This window comes from Mauremys reevesii, unplaced genomic scaffold (genome assembly GCF_016161935.1).
Source record: "Mauremys reevesii isolate NIE-2019 unplaced genomic scaffold, ASM1616193v1 Contig31, whole genome shotgun sequence".
NCBI classification, from domain to species: Eukaryota; Metazoa; Chordata; order Testudines; family Geoemydidae; genus Mauremys; species Mauremys reevesii.
Genome location: NW_024100842.1, coordinates 321,500 through 334,437, shown reverse-complemented (window position 1 = coordinate 334,437; position 12,938 = coordinate 321,500). Strand labels below are relative to the sequence as shown.

Below are 12,938 nucleotides of genomic sequence, written 5' to 3'. Positions count from 1 at the left end.
GCTCATCTTAAAGGCATTGCCATTTCTTGCTTTTCTCTCTTTCAGTTCCTTTCTTTCTGTTCTTCTGCCACAGCTGCAGACAACAGTGACTTTGCATATAGAACATTTCAGGTTCTAACAAGTGTGGTGTTACCAGCCACCCTGCTGGGATGCAAATCTTCTCCCCTTCCTGTTTCACTGTTTGTTTGGATGGTTGCCTGAGCAAAGGAGGCTACACTCTGTTTTCTTCTGCTTTTGTTTCTGCTCCTGTGTACCCAGCCCATCTACTGGAAATGCTGCTGAGAGCTGCGCCTGGGCTGCTCCAGGGCAGCACTGGAATTCTTCCCCTGGGACAATAGAGAGAAAATCCTGGCATATTTTTGCAATGTTGAAAATGTGTCTCATGCTTCCTGAACAAGCCATGGAGGCTCATGTGGAGCCCCATGTTCTAAAGCAGTGACTTCAACAAGCATTTTCATAAATCAGGAGGGAGCACTACGATCCTGTGGTCTGACCTCCTCCAGGACACAAATCATGTTCCTAAGGGTCTTGTTGCCGGCACAAAAGGCCTGAGGCGACAGCAACAGTGGTTCGTTGCCCGGAGTGCCTCGCTCCAATTAGACACACCAGGGTGGAGAAGCAAAAAAGAGTTTATTTGAGATCTCAAAGCGCACGTGCTCGGAGACACACGTCTCAGATCAAGCACACCTCATACAAGCAGCTCTCTGTCTTTATACATGATTTTAGCTAAGCATGTCTATTACCCCCAATGCCCAGCTCCTCCTTCCCCCCCCCTCTTCTTCCCTCCCTTCTAGTTCCCATACATCAAGCACATTATAACGTAGCAATTACTCTAAACGGGTTAGATCATACTTGGCAAAAAACATATTATCTCGTTAGTAACTTTTCTTGACCGGTCATTCTGTTTCACTCCCTTTAGCCAGGTGCAAGCAGGCTGTATAATTGCCTCCTGGTACTGATAACTAGTTGCCACACATTCCATTCTTTCCATCTAGCCTGTGGGGTTAATTAAAGTCTAAACATGGAAGCGGTTCAGACAAGCAGAGGCCTAATACAGGGAGCCTTCATTGGCACTGTCATTTTCCACCCCTCTGTCAACACTGGGCCATGCCTGGTGCCACCAACAGTCTCCTTGGGTCAGTGCTGCCCAGGGTTGTGGGAGGTAGGGGGGTTATCATTGGGAGGCCGACTGGCAGAGTGAGGACCATTATTCACAAATGTGATAGCCTGTATTGGCTCTGAGGTACTCTTTTTGCTGATTTGTCTTTTTAAGACGCCAGTGTCTGGCAGCAAATCCCCTGCCTGTTTGATTTTTGCCACTAGTTCATTCCAGGCTAGGTGTCCTATGTTCACAGCCCCCATGGTCATTTTTGTCTGAGAATTTAGTCCTGCATAGGTGCTTTGTACTAATTTGGGTCCCTGATACTGGAAAGTGATAATCCCATTCCCAATGTACTGCTTGTGTCACTTGTGTTCTCATATGGAGCTCGACTCCCTTCTGCAAATTCCCTCTCAATGGAGCTATCCTGCAGGACCTATGTTCCCCAGGGCTGGGTTCTTGCAGCCCCAGAATCAGACGAACACACACACACACACACACACACACACACACACACACACACACACACACACACACACACACACACACACACACACACACACACACACACACACACACACACACACACACACACACACACACACACACACACACACACACACACACACACACACACACACCATGTCTGAGAGGACCAGCACTCCCAAGCTGTCACCCTCAATGTTTGACACAAACATGGGCACCAGGTTCTAGATCCGTCAGTTCTGAAACAGTGACATCTGTTATAAAAGTGTTTGTAAGCTCCTTTTGCTTTTTGTTTTATCTGATTTGGCTATTTGTTTCATGTCTGGCCATTCTGGAGGTAGATCCTTTCCCCCAGTTGGAACAGCAGTTCTGAATTGTTTTCTCATCAGTTGTTGTGCTGGACTATATCCCTATTGGTGTTGATGGCTAGCACGGAAGAAGATCCATTCCTTGCTACTGCTGTTGGATTTTCTCAGCTGTCTCAGCCTCGACCACTTGCTTGTAGGGAATGTGGGCTGCTACTAATATAATCAAAATCATATTTCATTTGGACTGACTTACTGCTGCGGTGAATTTTGGTTCATTGCTATCACTAGTTGTTCTGGAATACCAAAGGGAGCAAAGTGCATTTCAGTCCGCTACAATCAGATAATGATATGCTCTGAATTCTACAAGTCTGCAGCTAGTCTCTTTCAAGGTCTGTCTTGTAGAAGTGTTGCTATTCTACATGGTTCAGCATTGTCTCTCAAGGTTATTGGTACTGAATCGCCTTTCAAAAGTCCAATAGCAGTAAATACTCCATGGAGTTCTTCCACCTTTCTCCACTAGGCCCATCATAACTACCACTCTGCCACTGAGAAGTTTGTTGGTATTTGATCACATGTCTTTATAAGAACATAAGAATGGCCGTACTGGTCAGACCAAAGGTCCATGCAGTCCAGTATCCTGTCCACCGACAGTGGCCAATGCCAGGCGCCCCAGAGGGAATGAACCTAACAGGTAATGATCAAGTGATTCCTCTCCTGCCATCCATCTCCATCCTCTGACAGAGACTAGGGACACCTGTAGCGGGGTGGCTACCCCTCCTGCCCTTTTGGGGCTTTAAAACAGCCCTGGGAAGGGGCTTTAGGCTGGGCTGATTGGGGAAGTGGCTGCAGCTGAGGCCACGCCCCAAACAGAGCTACAGGGCCTTATAAGTAGGCCAGGGAGGCCAGAAGGAAAACAGTCTCTCTCTGTATTCAGAAGGAGATGGGCCTGGCTGCAGGGAGCTAGAGACCGGGTACCTGAGTGGAGCAGGGCTGGGGACAGGCTGAGGAGCTCCAGCCTGGAAAGCCCCAGGCTGCGGCCTAGCAGAGGGCTAACAGGTACTGGGGGTTGCAGGGGGCAGCCCAGGGGTAGGCCAAGGCAGCAGGTCCAAACCCTCCTTGCCAGTGATGAACAGGCTGATACTGCAGTCTGCCCCAGGGCATGGGGCTAGATAATGACTGGCAGTGGCCAATACTGAGGCAAAGTGAGGATAGTGTGTGGGGGGTTCCCCTGGGAAGGGGAGACCCAGTTAAAGGGGCACTGGGGTCCTGGGAGGGACATGGGGGCCAGGAGAAGATAGGTGGATCACCAGCCTGCAGAGGGCGCTCCGAATGCTGGACTGAGCTAATTCCCAAGGATGACCAGCAGGAGGTGCCGCAGGGGTGAGTGCGACCTGTTACAACACCATTCCTTATCCATCCTGGCTAATAGCCATTAATGGACTTAACCTCCATGAATTTATCCAGTTCTCTTTTAAACCCTGTTATAGTCTTAGCCTTCACAACCTCCTCAGGCAAGGAGTTCCACAAGTTAACTGTGCTGCGTGAAGAACTTCCTTTTATTTGTTTTAAACCTGCTGCCTATTAATTTCATTTGGTGGCCCCTAGTTCTTATATTATGGGAACAAGTAAATAACTTTTTCCTTATTCATTTTCTCCACATCACTCTCTTGATTTTATATACCTCTGTCATATCCCCCTTTTCCAAGCTGAAAAGTCCTAGCCTCTTTAATCTCTCCTCATATGGGATCCTCTCCAAACCCCTAATCATTTTAGTTGCCCTTCTCTGAACCTTTTCTAATGCCAGTATATCTTTTTTGAGATGAGGAGACCACATCTGTACACAGTATTCAAGATGTGGGCGTACCACGAATTTATAGAAGGGCAATAAGATATTCTCCATCTTATTCTCTATCCCCTTTTTAATGATTCCTAACATCCTGTTTGCTTTTTTGACCGCCTCTGCACACTGCGTAGATGTCTTCAGAGAACTATCCACAATGACTCCAAGATTTTTTTCCTGATTAGCTGTAGCTAAATTAGCCCCCATCATACTATATGTATAGTTGGGGTTATTTTTTGCAATGTGCATTACTTTACATTTATCCACATTAAATTTCATTTGCCATTTTGTTGCCCAATCACTTAGTTTTGTGAGATCTTTTTGAAGTTCTTCACAGTTTGCTTTGGTCTTAACTATCTTGAACAGTTTAGTATCGTCTGCAAACTTTGCCACCTCACTTTTTACCCTTTCTCCAGATCACTTAGGAATAAGTTGAGTAGGATTGGTCCTAGGACTGACCCTTGGGGAACACCACTAGTTACCCCTCCCCATTCTGAAAATTTACCATTAATTCCTTCCCTTTGTTCCCTGTCTTTTAACCAGTTCTCAATCCATGAAAGGACCTTCCCTTTTATCCCATGACAGCTTAATTTACGTAAGAGCCTTTGGTGAGGGACCTTGTCAAAGGCTTTCTGGAAATCTAAGTACACTATGTCCCCTGGATCCCCCTTGTCCACATGTTCGTTGACCCCTTCATAGATCTCTAATAGATTAGTAAGACACGATTTCCCTTTACAGAAACCAGGCCTGAAGAGGAGGCGCTCGGGCGGGCTGGTCCCCAGTGTGAAGAGGTGGCGCCTGGGGGCTGGGCCCCGGCCTGAGGAGGAGGCGCCCGGGCGGGCTGGGCCCCGGTGTGAAGAGGTGGCACCTGGGGGCTGGGCCCCAGGCCTGAGGAGGAGGCGCCCGGGCGGGCCGGGCCCGGTGTGAAGAGGTGGCACCTGGGGGCTGGGCCCCGGCCTGAGGAGGAGGCGCCTGGGCGGGCTGGACCCGGTGTGAAGAGGTGGCGCCTGAGGGCTGGGCCCCAGGCCTGAGGAGGAGGCGCCCGGGCGGGCCGGGCCCTGGTGTGAAGAGGTGGCGCCTGAGGGCTGGGCCCCAGGCCTGAGGAGGAAGCTCCCCAGGGGGCTTGGCTCTGGGTAGCCGCAGCACAAATGAAGCTCTCCCTGAGTCTGTTTACAGTTTCTAAGCTAGTTTCTGGTTTTTCAGGTTTGTGAAGTTTGTTTTGCTGCTCAGGTTCAGAGGCCTTTGCTGTTTGGGCAACTGTGTGAAGGTTTAAGTCTGTCTTTAACGGCAGGCAATAACCACACTAGCCCTAATATTTTCATCTTTTACAGTTCCAAAGTCAGTTTTCTGTCAGTGCATGCAAAGCGCTTATGAACGATTCAGCAGATTCTCCTGGTTGTTGACATCTCTGGTGAACACCTGCCCTTCCATAAACCACAGTTCTCTGAGGTATAACGTGTGCATCAAATAGGGCCAGAATTCTGTCAGTGACCTTAGTGATTGTCTTCAGTAAAGGGAAGGGATTTAAAGATATGCTTCCCTACAGCATCAAGTAAAGATGATGCCTGAATGTCTGCAGCAACATCTTTCAAAATGCTGCTTTCAGTCTGTCCACTCTCTAGGTTTTTCAAAGCTGAAGTTTGCTGGGGCATTGAAGAGAAGCATGTTCATGAGATCCTCCTGCCAATGTTGCTTCTTGTTTGTTTATTTCTGTTTGCAACCTTTATTGCTGCTTTCCTTCATTTTGTGTTCTAAGAAGAGCTCTGTGTAAGATCAAAAGATTGTCTGTCTCACCAGGTTCCAATAAAAGATTTTACTTCACCCACCTTGCCTTTACCTCTGACACTGGGCTTATCTACACTTAAAATCCTACAGCCTTTCAGCAGAGACTCTACCTATGCTGACCTAAGGGGTTCTCCCATCAGTGTAGGTAATCCACCCCCTGAGAGATGGTAGGTAGGTCGACAGAGGAATCCTTCCTTCAGCCTAGTTCTGTCTACATGAAAGCTTAGATCGCTTAACAACGCCACTCAGGGGTGTGGATTTTTCACATCCCTGACAGATGTAGTTAAGCCAACCTAATTTTTTAGTGTAGGCTCATGTCATGTATTGTACACAGAAGGTTGCAGGACTGCTGCTAGTAGGTCAGGCTCTTGTACCAGATACTGTCTGGCTACAGAGCTTCCTTTATAGAAAGAGATGCCAGACATGTGTCCTCCAAGACCGTAAGATACCTTAGTGTACTGCTGGCTATAGCTGATACCAGCTTAGATAAGGTATGTGACATTCTGTACCTGAGCGTGCTGTAACCCCCATATTCCTGATTTTCATATAATCGGGATCTTGCGTATAAAGCAGGCCTTGTAAGGTATCAGGGGAAAGGTTATGATCTGGTGAAAGTCATTTCTCTATCCATATATGTATATCATTAATGCATATTAAGTTATGAGAATTGTGTAGTATGGTTGTCACCAAAACATGCTGTAAGTTGGGTGATATTAGCTCCCCAGAGGCAACAGCAAGGAAAGTAACCAACACTCAAGCGGGGAGTCAAACAACTCACCAACAGCCATTGTCCAGCAAGGGAGCTACAATGCAATGAGGCCACACCAGGGGAATTGCTCAGCCTTCCTTGGAGAAACTCAGTAATGCTCACCTGACTCCGAAGGGAGGGGCAAAGCCAAGGGTGAGGAAAGGACACGAGAAAAGGAAGAGACGTTTGCCAGCTCTTCTCTCTCTTCCACCTACACCTACAGACACCAGACCGAGCGACTGAAGTGCTGATCAAAGGGGAGAGCCTGGCTGAAGAGCAACCAGCCAGCCTGTGGTGAGAAGCATCTAAATTTGTAAGGGCACTGAAAGTGTTAAGATCAGCTTAGAATGTGTTTGCTTTTATTTCATTTGACCAAATCTGATTTGTTATGCTTTGACTTATAATCACTTAAATCTATCTTTATAGTTAGTTAATTTATTTGTTTATTCTACCTGAAGTAGTGCGTTTGGCTTGAAGTGTGTCAGAGACTCCCCTTGGGATAACAAGCCTGGTACATATCAATGTTTTTGTTAAATTGATGAACTCATATAAGCTTCCAGCAGGCATAACTGGACGCTGTAAGATGGAACGTCCCAGGGTTATGTCTGGGACCAGAGATAGTGGCTAGTGTCGTTCGGTTGTACAATACAAGGAGTAGCTTACATGCTGGAGGCTGTGTGTGAACAGCCCAGGAGTGGGGGTTCTCAGAGCAGAGCAGGGTATGGCTGGCTCCCAGAATCAAGGATTGGCGTGAACTAGCAGTTCTAATTAATTACATTAATTAAAACAGGTTAATTAAAACTGTTTTTTCACCAACATCAGTTACCGTTCAGTGCTCGGGAAATCGCATGTCATAACATCAGAGGGGAATGTCACACACATACTGTGCCAAGATGACATACCGTGCCAAGCAGCGGCTGAACCGTATAGTACAGTTTAGGATTCCATAGCAGAGGGAAGGTGGGGTCCAAGTGTGTAGGGAGGATCCTTCCTTGTGGTATGGGAGTGCCTGGCCTGCTGCCGAGTATTAACTGCATCAGAGCTGGTTACAAACTCTCATAAAAGTGCCAGGCTTTGTCCGTGTTGGGGGTTTGCTCCAGTTCCAGCTGTTGGGGTAGCTGCCCCAGTGCAAAGTCCTGGTGTAAATGGGAGAAGTCATCCGAAGCCATGATTTTCACTGGTGCAGCTTAGCCCATGTTGTAGCTAGCTAGGTGCAGATAGTTACCCCAGTTTGTTTTGTACCCGAACCCCTTTGTGGAAGACTCGAGACGATTGATACCAGCAAAGATGTAACAGCCTGCTTTCCAGCAGGGGATCAACTGCACCAGTGCGAATAGCGGGTTTGTGTGTCTGCACCTAGGGGGCAGTGCTAGCCGGAGTTGGTGCAAATTCCCAGTGTGGATACGGTCTGAGTATCCCACGTAATAAGAAAATCGCTCTGGAGCTGCGGAAGGTGTAAATGCCGCAAGATAATGACACAGATGATTAAACACAAAGCAGATCAGTTAAGAACGTAACCCTCATTTTTATTCCCCTAGGGCAGCTCTTGTGATAATTACACCTTGCAGTGTCATCCTCAATCTTCTTCAAATCTGAATGCATCCTGGTTTTGAAAAGCACTAACAACCCAGTGTCAGCTGGAACTCGGTAGTAACCTTGGAACTGTTCTGCTAGAATGTCACACAAAAGACCTGGATTCTCAGGTAAGATGATATACTCTGAAACCATACTCTTACCGTGAACATTGTTACATGCAGAGCACTGAACTCCAACCTTTTTAAGCACAAGATCACTTTTTGAATTTACGTGCAACCCAGGATCTACTCTGCCCCTTCCCTGAGGTTCCACCCTGCTCATTCCATCCCCCCTCTCTCCGTCACTCGCTCTCCCCTACCCGCACTCACTTTCACCAAGCTGGGGCAGAGGGTTGGGGTGTGGGAAGGGGTGTGTGCTCTGGGCTCAGGCCGAGGGGTTCAAAGTAGGTGATGCAGTGGGGCTAAGTCAGGCTACCTGCCTGACCCGACCCCATGCTGCTCCCGGAACCGGCCGTCACATCCCTGCGGCCCCTGGGGGTAGGCATGTGGCTCTGCCAGCTGCCCCTCCCTGAAGGCACCACCCACACAGCTCCCATTGGCTACAGTTCCCTGTTCCCAGCCAATGGGAGCTGCGGAGCTGGCGCTGGGGTGGGAGCAGCATGCGGAGACCCCCCTGCCTTCCCCCAGGGGCCACAGGGACATGCCGGTTGCTTCCAGGATCAGCACGGGGCCAGGGCAGGCAGGGAGCCTGCCTTAGCCCCACTGCGCCGCCGGACTTTTAGCGGACGAAAATCTCCCGGACTGGCTGCAGTAACCTCCATGAGATCGAGCCCGTTCTAGGAGACTCCCAGCGAAACTGGGAGGGATGACAACCCTAACTCATCCTGAGAGAGACTGTCAGAGGCCCAACGATCGACCAATTGATCGCATTCTACCAGTTGGTGACCACTCATGTAGAGGAACTGATCTCCAGCTGGTGTAGCTTGGCATACACTGATTTACACCAGTGGGAGATCTGGCCCAGGATCTCAGTGTTAACCCTAAGCTCTCACTTGCTCATAACTCTGAAATAGGAGATTTCCCCTGCTTGGCCGGAGCCCAGAGGGGAAAGCTGGAAGTGTTGAGAAAAATCCAGCTACACTGGAATAAAAGGCCCGGCCCAGGTCAGCTGACTAGGGCTGAGGGGCCAAAAATTGCTGAGTAGATGTTCAGACTTGGGCTTGGGCTCAGGAACTCTCCCCCTCACGGGGTGCCAGAGCTCAGGCTCCAGCTCAAGCCCAAATGTCTACACAGGAAATTTACAGCCCTGCAACCTGAGTCAGCTGACCCAGGCCAGCTGCTAGTCTTTAACTGCCGTGTAGGGACCAGGCCATGTCAATCTAGTTAAGCTGGGAGGTGCTGAGATACCACGGTGATGGGTGCCAGTGCAAAACCTCTAAGCCCAGTAGGGGGAAAACAAGAAAGTGTCCTGTGTCTGTCAGTCTTAGGCTTTGCACCGAGCAAGGGCTGAGCTGCTAAAGTCAAATCAAGGTTGAAACCTGCTTACGATCTGGGCTCGCTCCTCAGCCGGTACAAATTGGTGTGGCTGCACTGAAGACAGCAGAGCTCTGCCGAGTTAGCTGAGGCCTTTGCCCCTGACATCTGAACTGTTTTCAACCCCGTTTCTTAGTCAAACGTGACATAACAAACTTGGAAAATTGGTCTGAATTCAACAGGATGAAATTCAATAAAGACAACTGCAAAGGACTTCACTTAGAAAGAAAACAGTGAAATGCACAACTCCAAAATGGGGCATCACCAGTTAGGCAGTGGTACTGCTGAAAAAGATCTTGGTGCTATAGTGGATCACAAACTGAATATGAGTCAACACTGTGATGCAGTTGTGAAAAAGGCTAATATCATTGTGGGGTGTATTGTAAGTAAGACATGGGAGGTAACTGTCCCTCTCTACCCAGCACTGGTGAGGCCTCAGCTGGAGTCTTGTGTCCAGTTCTGAAAGATGTGAGCAAACTGGAGAGTCCAGAGGAGAGAAATAAAACTGATCCAAAGGTTAGAAAATCTGACCTGTGAGGAAAGGTTAAAAAACTGGGCCTATTTAGTCTTGAGAAAAGAAGCCTGAGGGGGAACCTGATAAGTCTCCAAATATGTTCAGGGCTGTTACAAAGAGAAGGGTGAGCAATCATTCTCCATATCCATTGGAGATAGAACAAAAAGGAAATGGCTTAATCTGCAGAAAGGGAGATTTAGGTCAGAGGCGGCTCTGTTTTTTGCCGCCCCAAGCACGGCAGTTAGGCTGCCTTTGGAGGCATGCCTGCCGGCGGTCCATGATCACGCGCATTCGGCAGCGTTTCTGTGGGTGATCTTCAGTCCTGTGGCTTCAGCGTACCTGCCGCCAAATTGCCGCCAGAACCACGGGACCTGCAGAGCTCCAGCAGGTACGCCACCAAAGGCTGCCTGAGTGCCGCCTTGATGGTGACCGGCAGGCCGCCCGCCCCCTGCGGCTCGCCGCTCCAGGCACGTGCTTGTTGTGCTGGTGCCTGGAGCTGCCCCTGATTTAGGTTAGATATTGAGAAAGCTTTCTAACTGTAAGGAGAGTTAAGCACTTTATCATTTGTTAAATATACCTAATGCTACAGAGAAGGCAAGGTCAGAGAAATGCACTTTGCACATGAACCAGTAAGTGGTGAGGTTTGTGATGGTCTTCAGTTCTTGGGCTAGTCCATTTCACAGTCCTGGAGCACCCCAGGGAAAGTTCAGTCTGCTGCACAGACGAGGTTTGCTCGTAGAGTTGAGAGTTCCATTGGGCCAGAGGAGTGAAGTTATAGACCACGGTCTTGATCACAGAGCTTTAGAGAGTCCATTAGGTATCCTGGGACCAGGCCATGAAGTGTCTTCAGGATGAGGACCAAGACCTTAAACTTGACAGGGCTTCATGCACAAGTCCATTGGGCTGGATGCAATGCATCCGAGGGTGCTGAGGGAGTTGGCTGGTGTGATTGCAGAGCCATTGTCTTTGAAAACTCGTAGCGACCAGGGAAGGCCCCAGACAATTGGGAAACGGCAAATATAGTGCCCATCTTTAAAAAAGGGCAGAAGGAGAATCCGGGGAACTACAGACTGGTCAGCCTCACCTCAGTCCCTGGAAAATTCCGGAAGCAGGTCCCTGAGGAATCCATTTTGAAGCACTTGGAGGAGACGAAGATGATCAGGAACAGTCAACATGGATTCACCAAGGGCAAGTCATGCCTGACCAACCTGGTTGCCTTCTATGAGGAGATAACTGACTCTGTGGATATGGGGAAAGAGGTGGATGTGATATATCTTGACTTTAGCAAAGCTTTTGATATGGTCTCCCACAGTATTCTTGCCAGCAAGTTAAAAAAGTATGGATTGGATGAATGGACTGTAAGGTGGATAGAAAGCTGGCTACATCGTCGGACTCAACAGGATCAACGGCTGGATGTCTAGTTGGTAGCCGGTATCAAGCAGAGAGCTCCAGGGTTCTGTCATAGGGCTGGTTTTGTTCAACGTCTTCATTAACGATCTGGATGATGGGATTAATTGCACCCTCAGCAAGTTTGCGGATGACACTAAGCTGGGGGGAAGGTGGTAGATATGCTGGAGGGTAGGGATAGGGTCCAGAGTGACATAGACAAATTGGAGGATTGGACCAAAAGAAATCTGATGATGTTCAACCAGGACAAGTGCAGAGTCCTGCACTTAGGACAGAAGAATCCCATACACTGCTACAGACTGGGGACCGACTGGCTAAGCAGCAATTCTGCAGAAATGGACCTGAGGATTACAATGGAGGAGAAGCTGGCTATGAGTCAGCAGTGTGCCCTTGTTGCCAAGAAGGCTAACGGCATATTGGGCTGCATTAGTAGGAGCACTGCCAGCAGATTGAGGGAAGTGATTATTCCCCTCTATTTGGCACTGGTGAGGCCATATCTGAAGTATTGCATCCAGTTTTGGGCCCCCCACTACGGAAAGGATGTGGACAAATTGGAGAGAGTCCAGCGGAGAGCAACAAAAATGATCAGGGAGCTGGGGCACATGACTTACGAGGACAGACGGAGGGAACTGGGCTTGTTTAGTCTGCAGAAGAGAAGAGTGAGCGGGGATTTGATAGCAGCCTTCAATTACTTGAAGGCGGGTTCCAAAGAGGATGGAGCTCGGCTGTTCTCAGTGGTTGCAGATGACAGAACAAGGAGTAATGGTCTCAAGTTGCAATGGAGGAGGTTTAGACTGGATATTAGGAAACACTGTTTCACTAGGAGTGTGGTGAAGCACTGGAATGGGTTACCTGGGGAGGTGGTGGAATCTCCATCCTTAGAAGTATTTAAGGCCCGGCTTGACAAAACTCTAGTTGGGATGATTTAGTTGAAGTTGGTCCTGCTTTGAGCAGGGGATTGAATTAGATAACCTCCTGAGGTCTCTTCCAACCCTAATCTTCTATGATTCTACAGAAAGCTAATTTAGGTAGCAGAGAACAGGAGTTATGAGCTCATGGTAGCGTGCATAGTTGAGGCAATGCACTGCCATGTTTTATATTAGTTGGAATTTCCTAAATGCTGAATGTTTCAGGCCCAGGTTTATTGCATTTTTCTAGCCCAGCCAAGAGGTGACAAAGGCATGAATAACCGCAGCCAGGTCTTAGTGTATGTACAGCCCCTAGCACGGTCTCAGCCTCCAGCAGTACTGTAATGCAAATAACAGTGCTGGGTTTATACCAGTAAATGGGTCAGTGTCTCCGCATGCCATCTGTACTCAACCTCAGGTCCTTTATTAGTGAGCCGTGTAGCTGGTGTCCATCTCTAGCGCAATCACACTAACGAGAAGGGCCTTTTAATCTGAAAAGGTGCTGAGGGGGAAGATATAAATGAATCACCTGCCAAGAAAAAGAGGAGTTTGGACATGTATCGAGCATTCGCACCGAAAAAGCAAGAGTTGCTGAAAACCTGTAAGTATGAAAAACTGCCCCCAGTCCCTGCTGATACTGGGGAGCTGTGCCCGGGATGTGCCTGAAATACACAGGGCCTTGGGGAGAGGGCAAAATTGGACCCAGCCCTGGCTGTGGTTGAGGGTACAGAAGCCGCTTTCCTGCCCCAGGGATAGGGTGCAAGGCTGCACCAGC

At 48.8% G+C, this 12,938-nt stretch overlaps 2 protein-coding genes across 2 annotated transcripts in view; both read left to right on the top strand.

Moving 5' to 3' along the window:
* LOC120393801 (nuclear GTPase SLIP-GC-like) overlaps positions 1-12,938 on the top strand; it is a 303,315-nt gene that overhangs the window by 95,322 nt on the left and 195,055 nt on the right. The window lies entirely within an intron of this gene.
* Positions 1-12,938, top strand: part of LOC120393802 (nuclear GTPase SLIP-GC-like) — a 105,485-nt gene that overhangs the window by 12,041 nt on the left and 80,506 nt on the right. Inside the window, exon 4 of the mRNA XM_039518291.1 lies at positions 12,663-12,764. Coding sequence (XP_039374225.1) covers positions 12,663-12,764 — 102 coding nt within the window. The remainder of the gene's footprint in view (positions 1-12,662; positions 12,765-12,938) is intronic.